The sequence below is a fragment of the Barbus barbus genome, assembly GCF_936440315.1.
Source record: "Barbus barbus genome assembly, chromosome: 12".
Classification (NCBI taxonomy): domain Eukaryota; kingdom Metazoa; phylum Chordata; class Actinopteri; order Cypriniformes; family Cyprinidae; genus Barbus; species Barbus barbus.
Genome location: NC_136740.1, coordinates 17,311,016 through 17,335,096, shown reverse-complemented (window position 1 = coordinate 17,335,096; position 24,081 = coordinate 17,311,016). Strand labels below are relative to the sequence as shown.

General features: G+C 39.0%; 1 protein-coding gene across 1 annotated transcript in view; it reads right to left on the bottom strand.

Moving 5' to 3' along the window:
* Window positions 1-24,081, bottom strand: part of LOC306878479 (protein Jumonji-like) — a 53,988-nt gene that overhangs the window by 9,704 nt on the left and 20,203 nt on the right. Inside the window, exons 3-7 of the mRNA XM_079430884.1 lie at window positions 22,313-22,457; window positions 21,391-21,557; window positions 8,995-9,165; window positions 6,365-6,528; window positions 3,180-4,170 (exon numbers count right to left, since the gene is read on the bottom strand). Of these exons, the coding sequence (XP_079287010.1) occupies window positions 3,180-4,170; window positions 6,365-6,528; window positions 8,995-9,165; window positions 21,391-21,557; window positions 22,313-22,457 (1,638 nt within the window). The remainder of the gene's footprint in view (window positions 1-3,179; window positions 4,171-6,364; window positions 6,529-8,994; window positions 9,166-21,390; window positions 21,558-22,312; window positions 22,458-24,081) is intronic.

Genomic DNA, 24,081 nt, shown 5'->3' with positions numbered 1-24,081 from the left:
GGCTCGCATTAGAAACTAAACTGAACTGAAACTAAAGAAGGATTTGAGGTTGGCAAGAAGGCAGCAGCTCTGTCTGGCATCGCCTAGATGACTTTCCTCATTCAGTCAACAAGAGACCAGACTGAGCAGTCTATCTGTCTTGGCTCTAGATGCACTGAGTAATCTCATCAAATGAAAGCTGCCTTTGCTAGCATGATCTTGCTAATCTGTCCAAACTGAACAGGTCAGTGACCGAATGACCAATAGATATGCATTTAAAATGTAGCTGCGCAGCCTAAAAGTGAAGATAGAGATTCTATTTAACTGAATGTTAATAAACACACCACCTATTGTCTGAGCTAACACATTCATCTAATTTACTTCAGCTAAAGAAAAACATAGCCTGGATTTATCTGAGAATTTGATGTAATGGGTATGAATATAAAATTATGCTGGACCTATGACCAGTATCAGGAAAGCTCCTTTGAAACTGTAGCTTCTGCTTCATAATCTCAAGTAGTTACACTGCAGTCAAACTAGAAACAAAGTAGTTTCATTAGAAGGAAAATATTTTAATAATTAATGTGATGATATTATATTTAAACAATATTTTTCTGACAAAATAGGAGTTTTGGAATGAATAAACATCTTAGTTTGGGTGACAACATTTAACTTGAACAGATTCATACAAAATACAAGTAAAAATATAGCTGCAAGCAGCAATGACGGGGCCAAGCACATCAGCGGCAAAATGAGGAGCTAAGCATAACACGGAGCATCAGAACAACTGCAGAAAGGAGTAATTGAAGCCATTTTAAGATTATTGTAGTCCAAATGGCTGAAAAATCATTTAAAACTACTAGTAATACGATTGAATGACTTTTCACTTTTGACCAACAGATGGCACCATTATCAAATTGATGTGGTGTGTTCTGTGTGCGGTGACAATGGCACACACAAAGTTTGGTGTCAATATGCCAAAGCATTGCAGAGATACGGCATCAAGTGTCACTTTGGCATAATGTCTCAAATTCGATGTTGTAGTATGTGAAAACTGTTTTGTCTATCAACACAAAATCCATAACTTTTTGTCAGCATAGTCTGAAGATGATATGATTAGAGTTTGGTGAAAATCAGACCAACGGTCTAGGAGGAGTTCGTAAAAGTAGGTTTTCAACATAAATCAAAATGGTGGACAGGAAGTTCGGCTTACTATGACATAATTGGTGTGTGTGTTGTCAGCATGACCCAAGGAATAATTTGAGACCAGTTTCATTACAATAGGCTAATGCAATCAAAAGTTATTTGCATTTTTGTGCATTTCATTATTAATAATTAATGAATGGTTTATTACTCTTGACCAATAGGTGGCGCTGTTACCAAACTGACGTGGCGTAGTCAGTGTGAGGTGACAGTGTCACATACAAAATTTGGTGTGAATATGTCAAAGTTTCGCTGAGATACAGCCTTAGATGCAGTTTGGCATCTTTCCAGCAAATTCGTTGACGCACTAAACGAAAACCGTTTCGTATATCGACACAAAATCCATAAGTTTTTGTCAGGATGGTCTGAAGATTTCAAAGTCAAATTTCGGTCTAGGAGTTCGAAAAAGTAGGTTTTCAACATGAATCAAAATGGCGGACAGGAAGTTCATCCAATTATGGCAAAATTGGTATCGATGTTCTCGGCATGAACCAAGGAATCTATCAACATGAGTTTCATTACAATAGGCTAATGTAAGCAAAAGTTATTAGCATTTTTAGAAATTTCATTATAACTTTTGTTGTCCCCAAACATTTTGAGTACCATCAGAGCATGGTGCTGAAGAAGCATACCGAGTTTCGTAACAATATGTCAATGTGTTCGTAAAATATAGCATTTTACAACAAAATTCAACATGGCCGATGCCCAAAATGGCTGATATGGGAAAATTGAAATAATGTTTGGATTCGGCATGATGCACTGAATCTAAAGAGACCATTTTTTATGATTTTTGGCCAAACCATTCACAAGTTATAAGCAAAAATATGCATTTTTCATATCTCCTTACCACTACGTGGCACAGCGCCGAAACACTGCATGTCGCCTCAGGTCATGCTTGTTATAACACACACCAAGTTTCATCTCAATCCGTCAAACCCTTGCGGAGCTATAGCCTCAGATCCATTTTTGCGTGCTTTTCGACGAATTCGTTAGTGTGGTATTCGAGCACGCTTGCACTAATCGACTTGAATTCCATAACTTTTTGCCACCATGGTCTGTAGATGATCTGAACCAATTTTGGTGAGAATCGGACAAACTGTCTAGGACGAGTTCGACAAAGTAGGTTTTACGAACAATTGAAGATAGCGAAAAAACTAAACCTTACGATTTTTGAATTTTGGACTTCATTCAATTCGGTTTGAGCCAAGGATTCAGGGGGAAAAGAAGGCTTACGGTTCAAAAGTTATTAGCATTTCAAAATTGAATTTTTGGACAAGTGGTGGAGCTAGATGAGTTAGAGACTACAAATTTGCTGTGCTTACTATTGACACTATCATCTATCAGTGTGCCAAATTTTATAACTTTCCTGCAATCGGTTCTATGGGCTGCCATTCATTTTCCGGCGGAAGAAACGGAAGAAGAAGAATAAGAACGCAAACAATAACAATAGGTGCCTGCACCTTCAGTGCTTGGCCCCTAAAAAAATAAAGAAAATACAACCAAATTAAAATAAATATAGTGATGACCAGAAGCAATTAATTAAATGTTTTGCTATAAAATGATTCATCCAAATGAACTGATTTGAATGGAATGAATCAAACTTTCTAATGCTACATATGAAAGGGAGAGGAGCGTTTAAGACAAACCGGTTCTCTATAACTTAAGGAATCATACTTTTAAATGCTACATATGAGAGAGAGATGAATTTACAATAAACTGATTCACTAAAATGAATCATACTTTCAAATGTAATGAGAAAGAGGGAGAGAGAGGACCATTTATGACAAACTGATTCACTGGAATGAATCTCACTTTCAAATGCTACATCTGATAGAGAAGACAAACAGATATACATATCAAAAACAACTCAATTAAACGGGACTAAAAAAAGTAGCTAAGTTAGTAGCATTGCTATTTTTGGTTACTCCCCAACACTTTCTCTGACTGTCAATTATGCCCACAAAATATTGTTTTGGATCCTGTACAGCACTTCTTACCTATAAGTGGAGGCTCTTCTATATTAATGCCTTGTGTCCGCAGGTGTCTCCTGATGCAAGCCAGCTGCTGTACATTCGGGCCCCAGCGTCTGCCCAGCTTGTGCACATGCTGCACGTACGAGACGAAGCGCACCTCCTCTTTAAGCTTACACTCAGGACGCCAATCTGCTGGCGGAACAACCCGGTACAACCCAAATGCCTCCGCTTGTCCCCGCACAAACTCCATGTAAGTCAGCGGGTCGTGGAACTCATGTGTGCTGGGATAGAAAACGGGAACTTCCGTGACCTCCGCACTGCGTCGGCCTCGCTCTTTAGGCTCAGCTTGTTTGAGGGGCTCAGTCGTATTAGAAGGATTGCCTTGCTTTAGAGAATTGCTTGTTTTGAGGGTCTCTGATAGTTTGGGGGAGTTGGCTGGCTTCAAAATGTCTCCTGTTGAGGTAATGGGGCTGTTCTTGGCCAGAACGGTGACTTTACAGTGCATCTGTTTGGTGAACATGAGCTTTCCCGCCGAGGCCCGTTTGGGCCGTTGCGTTCCTGCCACTTGGGGTCTCACCGGCATCTCCTGAGCTGCTTTCCTACTCCGCGTCTCCAAGGGAACCACTTCCACTTTGACCCTCTTAACCTCAATCTCTGCTCCGGTCAGACTATCCCCGTCTAACTCCAATTGCCTCTTTGACTGTCTCAGTCCGTTTCGTCTGGGTGGGAAAGTTTCCGTCCCACACAGCCTCCCAGCGGTTGCTGGTGATAGCACCTGTTTTTGCATCTTGGCGTGGATGGTTTGGGCTTTTCCTGAGTTGGAGTGCTGAGGGTGTGTATGGGTGTGGCGTGTGTGTGTGCTCAGGCTGAGCTTGGCCTCTTTGAGCAGTCTGGCTTTGGTGTAAGTCACGTGGCCCTTGGGGTATTTCACAGCTTTGGTCGGGGGACTACGGAGTTCTCTCGTCTTCCTAGAACTGACAGCAGATGCTCCCAATGTTCCGTTCATTTTGGGGGCCTGAGAGATGACAGAAATTACTTTTGTTATATCATTTATTTACACTATAGAAAACTGAACATAAAGTAAACACGACATGTCACTTTTCTATTTTGTTTTTAAATCTAGTTTAAAACACATGTAACAAGTTTTTAGTATTCATCGGGTATTCTTTGAATTCGTGTTGGTTTAATTTGGTTTAAAAAAAAAGCAAACTCCCTTTATATAATTTTTTTTTTTACATATGAATTGATTAATAATTCATAAATATCATTACTTTTTTGGAGAAGCTCACCAAATTTTACAACCTGAACTAAATTTGCCTAACCAGTTTATCTGATATTTTAAGAGACTTACTGACCTTGACGTACAGTCTTCAAGGATCCTCTCTATGGCATAATTTTGCATTTTATGCTCTTTTAATGTTTCTGCATGTTGATTACACCACATGAGTTTGACTTTGCAGACATGTTTTTTTTTAAATATTAATAAAATGTTAATAATAAACTAATAGTAACAAAAACAGTGAAGTAGATTTATTAAAATATTTATAATGATCTTAACTTCTTTATTATTGTAATATTAAATAATTAGCTAATAATAATAGAAGAGTATGGAATTTTTTTGTTTTGTTTACAAATATATACATTTTTAACAAAAGAAAAAAATTATATCATTGACCATAATTTTTGCATTTATGACACTTTTATCTAAAGCAACACACTCAATTCATACAATTTTATCAGTACACACACCCAGTACACAAACTATAGTCCTGTTGCACCTAAAGTAGTACCTGTAGTAAACTCTGTGGTTCTGCAGTGCTATAACATGAGTTTGGTATTTGGTCTTCTTTTACTCATGACATTTGATTTAAAGTCAAGGGCTGAGAATGTTGTTGTCAAGAAAAACCAAACACAACTTCCTGAAATGTTATGCATAACAGCAACCTCCAATTATTCCCTCTCAGAGTGACCATATTCTTCCACTAGGGGGCTCAGTGGAGCCGTTCTTTCATTCTTTAGGGAGCACGTGACCTGGGCCATGTAGTATGATTGTTCCCTCTGCATGTAATGGGGGATGGGAGACGATTAATTTGTCTGAAAAACCAAAGTTCTTGACAGAAACCACAACAGATGTACAAATGGTCCATCACATGGAAACACGGTTCATGTTTACAAAAACTGGACACAGTCCGGAGTATTTGGTACTTGCACACTCCACTGGATTTGACTGTGTGTTGAGAGAGAGGGGGGTTGGGTGGAGGAGAGATGACATCATGTGTTGCTATAGGCCTGCTGCAGGATAGTAGGGATAGGGTAAAGCTAACCGTATGCTGCTCTGCGAGCCCATAGGACACTCTGGCAGAGGGGGAGGAAATTTTGATGAACACTCACAAATGGGTCCTACATAGTCTATTATCCCACTGTTCTGTACTGACTGAATTAGCAGACAGTAATACGGAGGCAAATGACACTGTGTGCACTGGAATATAATGTTCTAATAGGTAATTAAAGTATTTTTTGAAAGATGAATTTTTTTTTTTAATTCATCATTCACTCAAAGTAAAGGTCACTCTCAGAGCAGCTAAGCGTATATTGTGGTGTATAACAGCAACCATCATACCAGCATATACAAATAAATCTCACTGTAATAATAGTCTAGATTATGAAATATGTAAATTGGCTTCGAAGTTCTTACTAAGAAGCAAGATTTTAGGTTATAAATAATTTAAAAAACTCCTTAAAATCAAAATCTTTCTGAAATTAATTTTATCTTCAATATTTATACATCTGAATCCCGAAGAGACTGCTTTTATCACAACTTTCCACATATTGACATAACAAAACTCGTCAAAACTTGAATATGATTGTTTTTCTCAGTTTGGAGCTAATAAAAGCCATTTCTAAATGCAATATATATCCTACTGCATCATAAATGAGCAAATCCAATTTTTTGCTCAACAAGCTGAAATACTGTAGCTACAGTATATGTCTTTCACATCAGTGTCATGCATTTAGGAAGGCAGCTGCAACTTTATTGTTGTAAATACTATAGTGATCTGAATTTCTGAATGTGGTCAATTTTGCTTCAAGCCAGCTCGAGGGACTGGGATATCCAATTGATGTTTGACAGATGCTGATTAAATGGTTTGCTAGTTGACTAGAGAATGAGCAAACATTTGATCAAGATTAGATGAAAACTTTGTGTTTACCTGTTGTTTTTGTTCTTGTACAGCCCTGTTGGGTCGTAGATTGTGTGTAGTGGAGGTCCTAGCTGATGCTACAGAGTTCTTCTCCTTCCCATGGACCCCGTCTCTACCTCTGGTCCTTAAACTGCTCTCGTGTTCCTCAGCAGCTCGTGCCTGTCCATTAAATACTAGTAGAGGAGAGAGCATAAAACAGATGTAATGTTAAGAAGTCTTTTAGTACATTTTGTTTGAGTATGTAGGCACATTTAATATCTAGAAGCAAAAGAAAATATATTTATTTAGATGTTTTTTTTTGTCTGTATTAGGGTGCATAATGCCTGATGGTTACAGGCATTGAACTGACTGAGTTAACCAGATGGTTTCCCTCCTTGGTGACCTAAACCAGATGATTTACAACTGTAGTGGAAAAAGATCCAAGTTTGAGTCTTTCTGCTGAATGGTCCTGCTGTACCTGACTGCTCTGCTTTCCATTTTCTGTGCACTTGACTTGTAAATTGCTCTTATAAAAGAAGACTGCCAAGCAGCTAACAGAGTCTGCATAGAGGCCTTGTCTAACACACTAGAATTTATGGGATTTTAAAGCTCAAATATTGTAACAGCAAAGCTGCTTACAGCTCTCAAACTAACATCAATAAATCACTGAACATGAATGACTGAATGCCATTAAAAGTGCTCACTTTTTAGAAACAGCTGTTAAAGACCAATCTCCTGCTTTTTGACTTTAAGAACAACTTAATATTGCATCTACTGTACTGTTTCATTCTTCATGAGAACCACCCACATTGCACTTGGACAAAAGTTGTCAACGTTTTGAGCCTCCATTAACTAAACAGATGGTGAACTGAACAGAGTCCAATGTTAGCAGTAAAACACTAAACAAGTATTGAAAGGCTCTTTGGGTCACTTTAGTAAATGAAAGAGGGACCAACTTATCATTCAAACAGTTTGGAGCTCAGCCAATGGTGCACATAAAAGTGTCATATTTAGCGTGTGGTCTCGTACAGTGTGTAAGGAGAAGTGGCTCTGGTTTCATTATAAAGTACGGATGCTCAACATACTCAACCATTTTCATTAGGTTACACACAGAGTGTCCTTTCAGCACGATATCCCACATACAGACACAACACACTGCGCAGAGACTGAATTTAGAGCAGCAGAACTTCCACTGAAAAATCTTGGTCAGTGTTCAAGGATCTCATAAGCACGGGGCGCATTTGAGAGGAATGATCTAAATTTAAAAATCCTGAAAGCTGTTCCCAGTTTTAGACACAAACACTGTGTTTATCCTCGAGGTCCAATCTGACCTCGAAACCCCAGCGAGGTGACGGGTGTATGGTTGTAGTTTGTTCGGAGACCCTCAGACATGTATTAAGTATGTGGAGCAGTATCGGGTTACTGAGGTGTCAGATTACACTGCAGATTTTGCTGAGTGGGCATTAGGGTCCAGTTACAAACCCAGAGACCAAAAGAAATAGGGAGAGCACTCAAAAGACGTTCATCACTTTATTATATGGCTAAATTTAGCTTGGCCTGTTTTGATCTGTTAGCTATAAATATGCCACAAATCTAAAGAGAAAGCACAGAAGTGGAATCATTAATAATAAGCAGAGATATGAAAATTAATGTAAAAATAATTATCAGTATGCATAAATACAGCATAAATAGTCATGAAAATATGCAATATACGGCATATGTGAAACAATTTATATTTTAACACATTTATACTACATATTAAATATTTATTTTAGAATAAATAAATAAACAAACAAACAAACAAATAATATTTATGTATGTTTTTATTTATTTTATTTATAAATCCAGTAAAAACAGTGAAATATTATTACAAATTAAAATAATTAAAATATATTATTTTAATATAATGTAATTTATTCATGTAATTGCAAAACTAAATGTTCAGCTGCAATAACTCCAGTCTTCAGTTACATGATCCTTTATAAATCACTCTAATCTACTGATTTATATGCTGATGATCAAGAAACATTTCTTTTTATTATCAATGCTGAAAACAGTTGTGCTCTTAATAGTTTTGTAGAAACTGTAATGCATTTACAGTTTACAGGATACTTAGATGAAAGGAATGTTCAAAAGAAAAGCAGTTATTTGAAATGTAAATCTTTTGTAATATTATAAATGTCTTGTATAATATGTATAAATGTACTGTAAGTTTTGATCAATTTAATATGTCCTTGCTTAAATTATTAATTTCTTTTAATTATTGACCTCTTGAACTTTGAATATTATATTATATTATATGTGTGCATGCTATATGATATTAAATACCTTGTGTTATATGGATGCAACCATGGTATAGTAGAGCAAATGTCAGCCTGACAGTGAGGGCTGTATATAGTCACAGCTCATTAACTGCATGGTGTGGAAAGAGGCAGGACTGTAACACACCTCACTGGGATCCTTAAATGGAACCAAATGTTCAGCCTGTCTGCTACTAGCAGTGCAATAATACATTGAACATAACACATACTACACAGTAAAATGGATTGTAAATTGCTATTTTAAGTAAAAAAGGATTATAAAACACAAAGCAAGATAAAGTTTATGAGAATAAGTGTGTGTGTTTGTGGTTATTCTGTGTGTTTGAGGAGTGTAAGTACCATGAGCATTGGCGATGTATTTGTTGGGTCCTTTACTCTTGCGTGGAGTGGACTGGCAGGAAGCAGGGACATTGCTAACACTGTCTTCTTCCTCATCCTCTTCCTCATCTACATCTTCATCATCTTTAGCACTACCAAAGTATGCCATGTTGCTGGGCAATGCAGGGGAGCCTGAACCAATGAGAGAGAGGGTAGGCAAAATGAGGGAGTAGCAGACAGAGAGACACGCAGTATGAGTTAGAGATAGAGAACAAAACAGAAGTAATGACTACCAGCTGAGATGAACACAGATTAAGTCTTCACATATCTTGCTTTGTCAAGTCAAGTCAAGTCAAGTCAAGTCACTATTATTTGTATAGCGCTTTTAACAATGCAAATTGTGTCAAAGCAGCTTTTCATCAGCTTGATATAAAGCTGGGTGGCTTTATATCAGCTTTACAGTATGTAGACAGGGAAATAGTTTGTCGAAATAGTATCATTCAGCAGTTTAAAATCAGCAGTTTAAATCTAGGCTAAAGCAGAGTCAGATTGAGCAAAGGACTCATCTGGTTCCTGTGGTCTTGTCCTGATGGCTGTCTGGGAGATCAGCGAGTCTGGCTCATCTAGTTGTCCTGGTCTCGCCGACGTTCAGGGCTGTAGAGGTCATCTCTAGGTGCTGATCCCTCATCAGGTCTGGATACGGACTGGATCTGGGTGGCTACGGTGACCTCAGAATAAGGAAGAAACAGACTAATATTAGCGTAGATGCCATTCTTCTAACGATGTAACAAGTACACCGGGTGCTTAGGGAAGTGTTCCCGGTTCTGGTTGACCTAATTAATGCAGCCTAACAATCCTTTAACGGATTTGAATTATAGAAATGCGATAGTATATAATGTGTAAGCCAGGTTAAAGAGATGGGTGATTAATCTAGATTTAAACTGGCAGAGTGTGTCTGCTTCCCGAACAGTGTTAGGTAGATTGTTCCAGAGTTTGGGCGCTAAATAGGAAAATGATTATCAAATGGCCAGAGTTTTGAGATCGCAGCGGACGTGAAGGACTATAATGTGATAAGAGCTCACTCAAATACTGAGGTGCCAAACCATTCAGGGCTTTATAGGTAATTAGCAAGATCTTAAAATGTATACAATGTTTAATAGGGAGCCAGTGCAATGTTGACAGAACCGGGCTTATGTGGTCATGCTTCCTGGTTCTAGTAAGAACTCTAGCTGCTGCATTTTGAACCAGCTGGAGTTTGTTTATTAAACGTGCAGAGCAACCACCCAATAAAGCATTACAATAATCTAGCCTCGAGGTCATGAACGCATTAATTACTGTTTTTGCATTTGACATTGAGAGCATAGGTCGTAATTTAGATATATTTTTAAGGTGGAAAAATGCAGTTTTACAAATGCTATAAACATGTTTTTCGAAGGAAAGATTGCTATCAAGTACGCCTAGGTTCCTAACTGTCAGGGAACTGTTGTGTGTCTGTCATGTGTTCCTGCCCCTTGTGCCCATATTTGGTTTGTTTCCTGTCCTTGTCATATGTAATCATCAGTTAATTCTTGTCTAGCCGTGTTCGTCTCATTAGCGTGTGTATTTAAGTTCCTGCCTGTTGAGTTTCGTGCTGTCTGGTCTACTCGTTACTCCCCGGTGTTCCTGTCTGTGTTTTGGTCCTGCCTTGTCTTGCCCTGCCTTGATGTTCTTCAGTAAAGTATGTTATTTGAGTTTATATCCTCGTCTGCGTGTTCCTGGTTCCTCCCTCGTGTGTGCACCGTGACAGAAGACCAGACCTAAACAGTAAGCGGCGCCCCTTCACCTCGTTTTGTTTTCCGTTTTTTTTAAAAAGTTTTTTGTTTGTTCCTGTTTGTCCCTCGCGGCATGGAAGTCGCCACTCGTCCTTCTGCCCTAGCCCGCGTCAAGTGGGCGTGGGAGTTCGGCAGGATTGCCGCGAGTCCGCTGGCCGTGAGCCCTGCGAGTCTGCCGATCGCGGGAGAAGTTCGCCGTTGTCCGCGGCTCATCCTACCCGCCGATCGTGGGAGATATCCGCCGCCGTCCGCGGCTATCCCAACCTCGCCGCTCACACCGAGCCCGCCGTTCGCGGGAGTTCACGCCGCCGTCCGCGGCACACCGAGCCCGCCGTTCGCGGGAGTTCACGCCGCCACCTGCGGTTCACCCAAGTCCGCCGTCCGTGGGGAAAGCCTACCCACCGTCGGCGGCTTCACCGTGCCCGCCGTTCGCGGGAGATCACGCTGCCGTCCGCGGGGAAAGCCAACCCGCCGTCGGCGGCTCCCCCTGTTCACGCCGCCGTCCGCGGCTCCCCTGTGCACGCCGCCGGTCCGCCTCTGACTCAATGCCCGCCGGTCCGCCTCTGACTCAATGCCCGCCGGTCCGCCGCTGACTCAAGCCCACCGGATTGCCGCTGACTCAAGCCCACCGGATTGCCGCTGACTCAAGCCTGCCGGTCGCCGATACCCTCTCCGTGGATCAAGTCCACATGTCACGGCCAGGAGAGCCGTGTTTGTGTTCGTTGTGCCCACAGGAACATTTTAAACTTACCTTGTCGTGTCATGTCTTGTCCATGGAGACTCGTCTGGGGCAGGCGGCTCCTTGAGTTGTGGCCATGGAGGCCAGTCGCAGCCGCTTGCCCCCCCTGTCGCAGAAGTGGAGGAGGTCGCTGAGGGACCCTGTGAGGGCCCCTGACTCCTCGTCATGCCCAGAGGAAGACTCAGCTTCCTAGCCAGCCCAGGAGGGCTTCTGGTTCCTGTGGGATGTCCTGTCGTGTTTGTCTGACCCTGGAGGGTTTCTGTCGTGTCTTGTACTGTTTTGTCTGTCTAGCCCCGGAGGGCTCCTGATACCCCCTGGATTCCCCATGGAAATTTTGGGGGGGGGTAGTAGAGCTCTGGGTGGAGTGGGTGGGCCGAAGAAGGATGCCATGGCCACAGTTACCACCTGCCATGGCCTCCTGAGCTCCCTGCTCCGCCATGGGTCCTGTCTGTCTGTTCCGCTCTGGAGGTCCCCGTCCTGTGGTCCGTGTCTGTCCTGAGAGGCCTCCAGAGCGCCCACCCCCCCTCCCCGATGGAACTGTTAAGGCTCGGGACGAGCCTTTCGGGAGGGGGGAGTTATGTCAGGGAACTGTTGTGTGTCTGTCATGTGTTCCTGCCCCTTGTGCCCATATTTGGTTTGTTTCCTGTCCTTGTCATATGTAATCATCAGTTAATTCTTGTCTAGCCGTGTTCGTCTCATTAGCGTGTGTATTTAAGTTCCTGCCTGTTGAGTTTCGTGCTGTCTGGTCTACTCGTTACTCCCCGGTGTTCCTGTCTGTGTTTTGGTCCTGCCTTGTCTTGCCCTGCCTTGATGTTCTTCAGTAAAGTATGTTATTTGAGTTTATATCCTCGTCTGCGTGTTCCTGGTTCCTCCCTCGTGTGTGCACCGTGACACTAACTGATGACGAAGAATTTACAGAGCAGCCATCAACTATTAGACAGTGATCTAGGTTATTACATACAAAAGCTTTTGGTCCAATAATTAACCTCTGTTTTTTCAGAATTTAGCAGTAAGAAATTGCAAGTCATCCAGTTTTTGATATCAACTATACATTCCGTTAATTTTGCAAATTGGTAAGTTTCATCAGGTCGCGAAGAAATATGGAGCTGAGTATCATTAGCAGAACAGTGAAAGCTAACACTATGTTTCCTAATGATATCTCCCAAGGGTAGCATGTTAAGCGTGAAAAGTAAGGGGCCAAATATTGAGCCTTGAGGTACTCCATACTGCACTTGTGATTGGTATGATAATTCTTCATTTACTGCCACAAATTGATGGCAGTCAGATAAGTATGATTTGAACCATGCCAGTGCACTTCCTCTAATGCCAACAAAATTTTCTAGTCTATTTAAAAGAATGTTGTGGTCGATAGCGTCAAACACGTCGCTAAGATCCAGTAGAACTAATAGAGAGATACAACCACAATCAGATGATAAAAGCAGGTCGTTTGTAACTCCAATGAGAGCAGTCTCATTAGAAATCCTCACATATATAATTTTTATCTAAGAAGGAACATAGTTGTGATGATACTATCTTTTCTAATGTCTTTGACAGAAAAGGGAGATTCGAGATCGGTCTGTAATTAATTAATTCTTTGGTGTCAAGTTTTTTTTTTTTTTAATGAGAGGCTTCAGCCAGTTTGAAGGTTTTTGGGACATATGCTAATGACAATGATGAGTTAATAATATTCAGAAGAGGGTCTATTACTTCTGGAAGCACCTCTTTTAGGAGCTTAGATGAAACAGGGTCTAACATACAGGTTGTTGGTTTAGATGATTTAACAAGTTTATACAATTATTCATTTCCAATAGAAGAGAATGAGTGGAATTGTTCCTCAGGGGATCTATAACGTACTATCTGATGCGATACTGTGGCTGACAGCTGCATTGTTACAATTTTATCTCTAATAGTTTCGATCTTGGAAGTGAAGTAGTTCATAAAGTCATTACTACTGTGCTGCTGGGTAATGTCTGCACCTGCTGATGTTGTATTTTTTGCCACTGTATTGAATAAACACTTGGGCTTGTGTTTGTTTTCTTCTAAAAGAGACGTAAAGTAAGCAGATCTAGCAGTTTTTACGGCTTTCCTGTAGGAGAGAGTATTTTCCCACAAAGCAATTCGAAATACCTCTAATTTTGTTTTTCTCCAGCTGCGCTCCATTTTCCGGGCTGCTCTCTTTAGGGCCTGAGTGTGCTCATTATACCACGGTGTTGGACTCTTTTCCTTAATCTTCCTTAAGTGTAAAGGAGCAACCGTATCTAAGGTGCTAGAAAAGAGAGAGTCCATAGTTTCTGTTACATCATCAAGTTGTTCTGAGCTTTTGGATATGCTGAGGAACTGAGATAAATCAGGAAGATTATTTATAAAGCAGTCTTTTGTGGTAGAAGTGATGGTTCTACCATATTTGTAACAAGGAGTTGGCTTTACAGCTTTAGCTATATGGAATATACACAAAACTAGATAACGATCTGAGATATCATCGCTCTGCTGGAAAATTTCAATGCCACTGACATCAATTCCATATGACAGTATTAAATCTATAGTATGATTTCGACAATGAGTAGGTCCTGACACATGTTGATTAACACCAATAGAGTTTAGAATGTTTATAAATGTTGATCCCAACTAATCTTTTTCATTATCAACATGGATATTAAAATCACCAGCAATTAGGACTTTATCTACAGCCAGCACTACCTCATATAGAAAATCAGCAAATTCTTTAATAAAGTCTGTATGGTGCCCTGGTGGCCTGTATACAGTAGCCAGTACAAACATCGCAGGGGATTTATCATTAACACTTGTTTGTTTCTTTGGATAACGTTATATGAAGCACCATTAATTTGAACAAATTATACTTGAAACCTGACCTCTGAGAAATACTGAAAATATTGCTATAAATTGTAGCAACACCTCCCCCTGTCACAATTAGCTGCTACTGTGAAGGAGCAAGGAACGAGGAAACGCGGAGCGGCTTCAAGCAAACAGTCTTTAATAAACATCCATAGGATTGCGGGCAAACTGCAACACACGTAGCAAAAATGCAGACATTTAACAGCAGAGAAAAACCAAGAGAGAACACAGGACTTATAAAAGAATGGAAACAAAGGAGCAAATGAGATGATTAATACAAGACAGGTGAATAGAATAAACGATGATTAACTAATGACAGGAAACAAACCAAAAAAGGGCAAAACGGAACTCAACGGGAACACACAAGTGACACCCCCTTTACCTTTTGGATGTGGTTCATGTTTGTAACAGTAATCTTGGGGTATAGACTCGTTAAAGTAATGTAATCATCTGGTTTTAGCCAGGTTTCTGTCAAACAAAGCACATCTAATTTATGGTCTATTTATCATATAATTTACAAAAAGTGCTTTTGTAGAAAGGGATCTAATATTCAATAAGCCAAGCTTTATCATTTGTTTATCTGTATTATATCTGTTTTTTATTTGTTGAACATCAATTAAATTGTTACTCTTACTTAGGTTTGGATGTTTTCTGTATTTTCTAATTCGGGGAACAGACACAGTCTCTATAGTGCGATATCTAGGTGAAAGAGTCTTTATGTGCTGAGAATTAACTGACTTCAGTGACACGAGGAGGCTAGCAGACTGCCAGTTTAGCCAGTCTGTCTGCTTCCTGACCTAGGCACCAGTTAGTCAAGTACGAACTCTAAGACTATGTGCCATATTTCTAGAGAGAAGAGCGGCACCACCCCAGGAGGGATGAAGACCATCTCTTTTCAACAGGTCAGGTCTGCCCAAAAATTCTTCCAATTGTCTATGAAACCTATGTTATTCTGCGGGCAGCACTTAGACATCCAGCCATTGAGTGATGACAGTCTGGTATGTATCTCATCACCCTGGTAAGCAGGAAGCGGACCAGAGCATATTACAGTGTCTGACATCGTACTTGCAAGTTCACACACCTCTTTAACATTATTTTTAGTGATCTCCGACTGGAGCCAACGTGAATAACAATCTTACTGAATTGATGTTTAGCATTAGCCAGCACTTTTAAATTTGCCAAGATGTCAGGCGCTCTGGCTCCTGGTAAACATTGGACTATGGTGGCTGGTGTCTCTATTTTCACGTTCCGTACAATAGAATCGCCAATAACTAAAGCACTTTCATCAAGTTTCTCAGTGGGACATCTCTGAGTGGGTAGAACCTGTTTGATGTTTTTATTGGTAGTGTTTTGACCTGCGACTAGGCCACCTCACAGTCACCCAGTTGCCCTGCTGCACAGGCTCTAATACCGGAACCGAACAATGTACAGGAATCCCTGAGCTAGTCGCATCCAAAGCAGTACAGCCCTCACATTCTTACTGTCCTCAACTAAAGTTTGGATGCGTGTCTCTAATTCTGAAATCTTCTCTGTCAGCCTAACTATTTCCCTGCATTTATCACATGTGAATCCCTTGCTGCTGACAGAGACAGATAAACTGTACATGTGGCAAGCGGTGCAAGTGACAATGCAAGGAGAAGTCATTACTCACTTACCACTGTTTTTTTACGAACTCGTGAAAAACTGAATGAGAGAGAAATTAAACAGAGCGAGAAAAAAGAAAACAATAATAGGCGCGAATAGAAACGTCAATAGAACAGCGAGTGACAAGCTAACCGGAAAGTACGGAGCTGGCCAGGCTGGTCATGAAAAAGTTTCCCAGCTGGCCGTGCTGGTCTGAGCTGGCCAGGCTGGGAGACCAGCTGGGCGGCCAGCTAAAACCAGCTACTCCCAGCTTAAACCAGCTAAGGCCAGCCAACTAGCCTAGGTTTTTTCAGCAGGGAAATTCGTGAGTACGGTTTATAAACTGAGGGGGCGGATTACAAAACCGTTGCCACAGATTGTTTTTTTTTTCTCCTAAAGGTGACGTGCCGGGCTCCGTACTACTGCTAACACGCTGCACTCACGGTTTTAAAAAGCAAATGATCGAATTAGTTAGATTAGTTTGATAGATAATACCAGAAATATGGTGGGAATTAAGTTATATATTATCACTTTAAACAACAGAGAGTGAAAGTAAGATTCAACAGATAAGCGAAGCTACACGGAGCTACAATCACAAACCTCTCAGCAGCACGACAGACGGGAACAGACCTTTGTATGAAACCCGATTACCCTTAAAGAGATAAATCACCAAAAATAAAAATTATGTCATCATTTACTTATGTTATTCCAAAAACTTTACTTCTGTGGAACATAAAAGAAGATTTTTTTATTTTTGGTCTTACACCACCATTCATACTCTACATGTATGAGGTCAGTAGAAAAATGTACTAATCTCACATTTTTCCTGAAATGAATCGTGATTAATACCCCCTAAAATTAAAGTTTTTAAATATAATTTTATATTATATGTTTATATGATACAGCTCATTCAGTCTTTGTTCAGATATCAGAAGAATCCAAGAGTAAGAGCGTTAAGAGCATTTTGTTTTGTAAAAGACACGTTGTTATGGAGAGTTTACAAATAAACATTTGTTGAAAGATGAAGCGGTACTAGATCTGACTGCAGCTGCATCATAAACCGTAAGTAAATGATTTCATAATGCTTTGTCTAGAAATTACAGTTTTTTTATCATGTTGTAAAAACACATGCAGTAGCAAGATGGCTTCGATACTGTTTCCTATGCAATGATGTTAGCCAGTCTTAACAATGGCCTTTAATTAACTTATTTTTGTAGGAGATAATCAACTTTTTGTTGAATAAACTTAAAACAACAAGTTGAGAAAACTCCAATATCTGCTGAAGCTGGTTGCCTTAAAAGTTTAAGTTGCCTCAACTTTTTTTTTTTTTACAGTGCACTGTGAGAGAGAGAGAGCCGTTAAATGGGATGGCAGAGTGGTCTAGTCCAGCGCTCATCTCATGTGCTACTGATCCTCACTGAAGGGTTCAGTGCTCACAATGGAGAGCCTGTTCACAAGCTTTATTCCACATTCCCTCAATAGCCATTTATCTGCACCAGAGTCACTGGGTCCATGGTGCTCACATGTGCCGTTGCATGTGATTGTGTGTGCATGCGTGAGAGAGTGTATACGTGCGCCTGAGGAGGGGGTGGGGAACGGGACAGACTGCTAAGAGAGAAATAGAGAGGAGAAGTGGTCCGACTGCTTTTGAATCAATCCACTTCTCCAACCACAATAACCAATAGTGTTAAATTTATATCACAACCTGGTCATATCTGCCCATTATCTGAGATCACTAGAAATGAACTATGTGAAACGACTGGTTATGGATGGCGAGTTATAATTTCCAGGTGAAATGAGAACCCAGCTGAATGGTGAATGAAAGGATCTCTGGGCCCCCTAGATTACGGAGCAAGGCTCTTTAGGCCAGTCCTCTATCATCAAGGGCTTTAATAAGGGCTCCTGGGGGCTTTGAGCTATTGGCTATTGTTCACATCTCAAGAGGCGAATGAATGATTCTTCGATTCCTCTCTGATAACGCCAGAAGTTTTGAAGAGCCATTTCAGAGTGAATATTAATGAAAGTGATTTTCATCTCATAATTACTACTCTGCAGTAATACAGCCGATCATTTGCTGAGATAAAGTATTCAACTCTCACTTTCATTAATTAACATGATATGCATAATTTCACTATCTGCAGGAAAGAGGTCTGCATTTTGTCTAAGCATCCTATTATTTTTGGAAAGAGTCGGAACATCACATCTCATGATGTCCTCTGATTTAAATTCTTGTAAATAGGAATCATGCCCTTGGGGATTTTTGTGCATGAATCTGAATCTGTTTTTACATCTGTCCCTTATGGGCTGATGGAGAATGAGAGAGTAAGAGAGAAAGAGCAGGAGAAAAAAAAGAGAGAGAGAGAAACAGGCTAAAATGGCACAAATAAAGAAAATCGTCACCTTGGAATTATAAGGTTCTATCTGCATTCTGAGCAATTTGGAGATATTGAGCTTCAAAGTTTTTGCATTCCATAGACTTCTGTAGATAGAACCCTTTTTGATTCCTAAAAAAGGCCAAAAATGTACACAGCTTACAAAAGAAACATCACATAATATAAATAAATTGTCACAGAATAAGAATATGTGAATAACTCCATTTTGACAAAAATGTCAGATAGAACCTTATAATTCCAAGGCGACAAAATGCAATATTGAATATTGAATGATGGCACCCAAATCAGGAGTGAAATATATATAAAGTAGTATATCAGTAGTAGTACTACCATTCAAAAGTTAGGTAATGTTTGTGAAATAAATCTTTTATGCTCACCAAAGTGGCATTTGATTAAACTACAGTAAAAACAGTTATTTTGTGAAATACTATTACTATTTAAAATAATTATTTTCTATTGTAAATTATATTTAGCTGCTATTACTGCAGTCTTCAGTGTCAGATGGTCCATCAGAAATTATTCTAATATGCAGATTTGGAGCTCAATAAATATTTCTTATTATTATTATCAATATTAAAATCAGTTTTTCAATATTTTTGTGGAAAACAGGATTCTTTGATGAAAACAGTTCACAAGAACAACATTTATTTGAAACCTTTTGTAACACTGTAAATCTCTCTACTGTCACTTTTGATCAATGTAATATTTCCTTGCAAGGCAAAAATATGAATACTTTTCAAATATATGAGTGACCGTCATATATGAGTGAGTGTTTAGAGACAGTGATGCAGCTAGTTAAAGTCATTAGTAAAATAAACAATAAAAAGACAGTTTGAAATGATTTTTCATTAAGTAATCTCACTGTTTAGTAGAAATTTAAAAAGCAGCTTTTAGGAGCATAAATGCATTTTACACTGATAAGTGACATCTGTGCTTCCTTGCTCATGAGACCAGCCACCAGTGTGTTTGAGTTACTACTTATGGCATCTATTAAATCAGCTTTGACTTACTGTATGTGACACTACAAACTCTCAAATTTTTTTTTAATCCATAAACTGATCCACAATGCCACGCTCACATATACGTTCACTCTCAGCTCTTAACACAATAATGAAAAGAGGTTTTATATGATGAACAGGAGGAATGGAGACTGGGAAAATATGTTCTCATTTACATTATGTTTGAAAATCCATTAACCCACTTTGCCCTCAGCCAAGAGTCCATGGTAAATCCAATCAGTCTGTTCCCTGTCTTAACACACCCGTGTGTGCGAAAGAAGAGAGATGGAGAAAGTTCCATTTCAAAGCAGCCTGGGAAATGTGAGTGAGTGGGAAGGGAAAGAGAATAAAGAAAAGTATGACGTTAACTCAATTTGTGTCCTCTATGTTTGTTCTGCTAGAAAAGTGCGGAAGAAAATATGATGAAGGACTGCAGCAGAATGTATAGCTGTCACCAATCCAGACTTTGGTGATGTTATCACTATTTTTATGTGCACAAATTTACACCAATTATGCTCGAGTTCTGTCCCCCAAGGTCATGAAAACACCTTAAACTGCATTCTTTTATCTGGTAAATGTAATCGTTTCAATTGTTCAAATTTCTGGTGACTTATTGAATGTGAACGTCATGTGAGCTTATCTGTTTATGCTTTAATGTCAAAACAAGTGTTACTTTATAACTATTTCTATACTATTATAGTGTTTATTAATATTTTAAATTATTTTTTATCTATTTTTTCTATTTTTCTATTTTGTTTTATTTCCATTTTAGTTTTAAGCAATTTTTGTGCTATTATTTTTCTATTTAGTTTTCATTTTTTATTTCAGTTTTAATTTTAATACTTCATATTATTTTTACTTCAGTTAGTTGCCAAGGCATCATTTATAATTTTCATTTAAGTTTTTTTTTTTAATTTAAATTTAAAATATTATCATTTTAATTTCAATTGAGCTTTATTTTAATTAATGCAAACATTTTTAATAGTTGTAATTTTAGTTAACAATAACAACACTGGTCAAAACCAGAGAGAAACTGCATTTTAAAATGTGTTTTTTTTTGTGTTATCACATTTATAAATGTTTTGCTGTACATGTCAACAAATTCATTGATACTCTCTCTCATAATATTTACAACATCCATATGCACCACACCTAAATCGAGCTGACTTGAAATATTCTGTTTGTTTAACTCAGAGCCGATCCTACACTTCTGGGGGCCCTTACGTGCACGGTTACGAGTGGTTATGAACGAATTAATGAAACGCATTTGTCCGTGTTCACTCCATCTCAAATCATGCTAGCGGAAAGCGCTTAAGAAACAGTGTATCTTCCGTGGCTCGCTTATGCTTTCAACTCATATTTTTAGTCTCAAGCAAGAAACTTTACAACATTCACGTTACATGATTTGACAGATTATTACATAGAAAGGGTGACAGCGCACCACATTAAAATAAATGATCATTCATGTTTTCATAACCGCTGGCCAAATTTAAAAACGAAACAAATGAAATCATCTTTGAGAGCAAGGGGGCCCCCTGATGTTTCGGGGGCCCCACATGGCTTGCATATTCTGCGTATAGAGAGGATCGGTCAGTCCAGTCAATGGAATTTTATGTTAAAAAAAAAAAAAACATACAAAAAAAAAAATAAACCTGCATGTATAGAGAGGAATCTCAGTTTAATTTCCAATTAATTAACCTCGAATAGTATAACTCCAATGAATAAGAAGAAATTCCTCATCTTCGGGAGATTTTTATTTTCATTGTCATCTTTGACTTGCTTACTGGAAGGGTGAAAGCTGATTTCAAAACTTACACTGTGCGATCAGCCAAGATACAAAATAAATAACAACAGCACACACAAGACAGTCACCCAAAGGTTTACCAGCAATAACGTGTGAGGTGAATGTGTGCTGCCCGGAGGAGGAGAATTATGGAGCCTGTAAACATTTTAAGAGTTGATAAGATGAGAAAATAAAGACAGACAGAGAGCAGACCCACCTCTTAGGCAGAGGAAGGTAAGGAAGTCTTCGGTTTTAGGTCTGCGTTTTGTGAGATGGTTGAGCATGGGTGGGCTCGGGGGCATGGCCTCCAGCATTTTCAGCGGGGTGGCACTGGGAGAACAGGGATGAGATTGAGCAAACTTCCTCTGAGCCTGCAGTCTTGGCCTGGTATGAGAAACAGGGAATTAGGGAAATGAAGGGATTAGTTCTCCTAAATTCTGTCATTATTTACGCATCATTTACGCATCTTTCCATCCTTCATTTATTCATCAAGCAATTTTTGAAAACTTTTACTAGTCAAACTTTTCCAAGCAATTTCAATGAATCCTTTCCTCTTCCCTTTTATGTAACACTGAAGAAAGTCATCTGGGTTTTGAGTAAAATGAGAATAAATGATGACAGATTTTTCAAGTTAGAATTTTTTGGTATCTTTCATTTAAGGCCTCCTATGTTAATGAGGCTAAAAACTAGTTCACAAACCAGGTTTTTGGAGTCCATATAAGGAAAAAATACAGAAACATCCTTTGGTAGGAAAAGAGATGTTAACTAATCGTATAGGAGACCTCCAGAGGGAAGCAATTTGGTCTGATAAACAAAAGCTCAGCAAAAAGTCTGACTATGTAAGTCATTTTTAATTGGCCAACAGCACAGTATGTTTTGTTTTGATGCTTAGATGTCCCCACCAAGCTTAAATAGCAAGACTTCCATGATTTGATGTTTTGCTGGGGAACAGTATGGACTAGCCTGTAACTTCATACTGTATCTTTTTGGCAACTACATTTATAGATCTGTTATTTTCCCACCTAATTTAATCTTAATGATATATTCATCCATAAAACTACATTTTATCCATGCAGTAATCTTAAATGACATACTTCAATGTCACAATACACTGTGCTGGAAATCTCTCACAAACTCACCTCTTTCTGACAGGCTCCTCTATTGAGTACTCATGGCTGCAGTCATTACTCTGAACTACATGTTGTGTCCGGTCTGACTTACAGCTTCCAGTGAACAGCCCAGCTTTAGCTCCTGAACCATTCAAATGCCCATTTGCAAAGGAGCCTGGGAAAGGAGGTGTGGTTCAAGATTAAGCAATAATAGCCATATACACACAAATACAGAAGAAAATGATTTGCTGTCCTATTTTTTAACATTGCTAAGACACTGAAATGTTCACATGTGAAAAATAAATCTAATCGTTATAGCACCCACAGCAACTCTTCAAGGCCTCTGAAATGAAGAAAACGTTTGAAACAGGATTTTTCCAAATCATTCAGTCAAACAAACACAAGTGGACACTCAGACTAAGAGCACACTTCGAATGAACTGACAGGAAGTAGGGAAAATCACAATGCATCCAGTGTCCCGTTACATTTATCTGAGGTTTCAGTTATGTTAAAAGTCTATTAAAAATACAATGTGCATGAGTTATGGTCTTCTCTTCACCATCATACAAAATTGTCAATAAGCATGTATCCCATAGTGAAACATAAATATACTAAAATGTATTTGAAATACATTTATTTCATGTATACTGCAATCCATTTACATATTTATGTACTTAATAAAAATACCCTGCAATTGTACTTTTGGTTCAGTATACTAAACTGGTATACTTAAAGTCTGCTAAAATTTTTGTTTTCTTTGCACACAAAAAGTATTCTTGTAGCTTCATGAAATTACGGTTGAACCACTGATGAGCCATGGACTATTTTAACAATGTCTTTACTACATTTCTGTCCCTTGACCGTGGTAGTAGCCTTGCTGTCTATGGAGGGTCAGAGAGCTCTTGGATTTCTTCAGAAATATCTCAATTTGTGTTCCAAAGATGAATGAAGGTCTTACAGGTTTGAACTACATGTGGGTGAGTAATTAAGCACATAATTTTTGGTAAACTATCCCTTTAAGTAAATATTTTTATTATATACATATTTTTTTCATTATACATAAAAACTTTATATTAAAATTGACATTTCAAAATAGACAATATACTGTGTAGACAGAGAGCGAGAGAGAAATTAATTGCTTTATTTTTATATATTTTTGTTAAGTATGTCCGTGGTTGATGATGTTCCAGGGCATTGGAAAGAAATTCTGTCAAGTGAAGTGAACTTCAGCAGTCTGAATGCAGCTACTAACCGCACAGGTTAAAGCGCCACACATTACAATTGTTAGAATTCCGCCTGATGCCTTTTAATTACAGAGAATTTGACAGAATATGCAATAACAGCAATGCAGTGCTTTTGATTACAAAGCAATTTCAAAAGAATCCTTAAGCGTTAGTTACTGAACGCACATAAAGCAGAGAGCTTGTGAGGTGTTCTGTTCATGCCCTTCACATTCTGAGATGATGCACTGCACCATACACAGGCAGGCAGGTCACTGAGTTCACCCCATTAAAGTGCAGTGATTTGAGAGCAGTGAGAGTGCTTCACAGCCCCAGCACATGAAACCCATACAGAGAGGGCATTATTCGGGGCATAATTTACTTTGCTCACACATTTTCAATGCAATCATGGCAGAACAATAATACTCCTAATGGACCACTGAGGAAATAAAGAAAAGTCCCAAAGCACCAAGTGCCTCCCTGTGTGTCACAGCTGGTTCATGATCTCAGCGTCTGAGCTAAAATAATTCACCAAATACCAATGCACCGTCAAAATACCACATCAGACTGCACATTTCA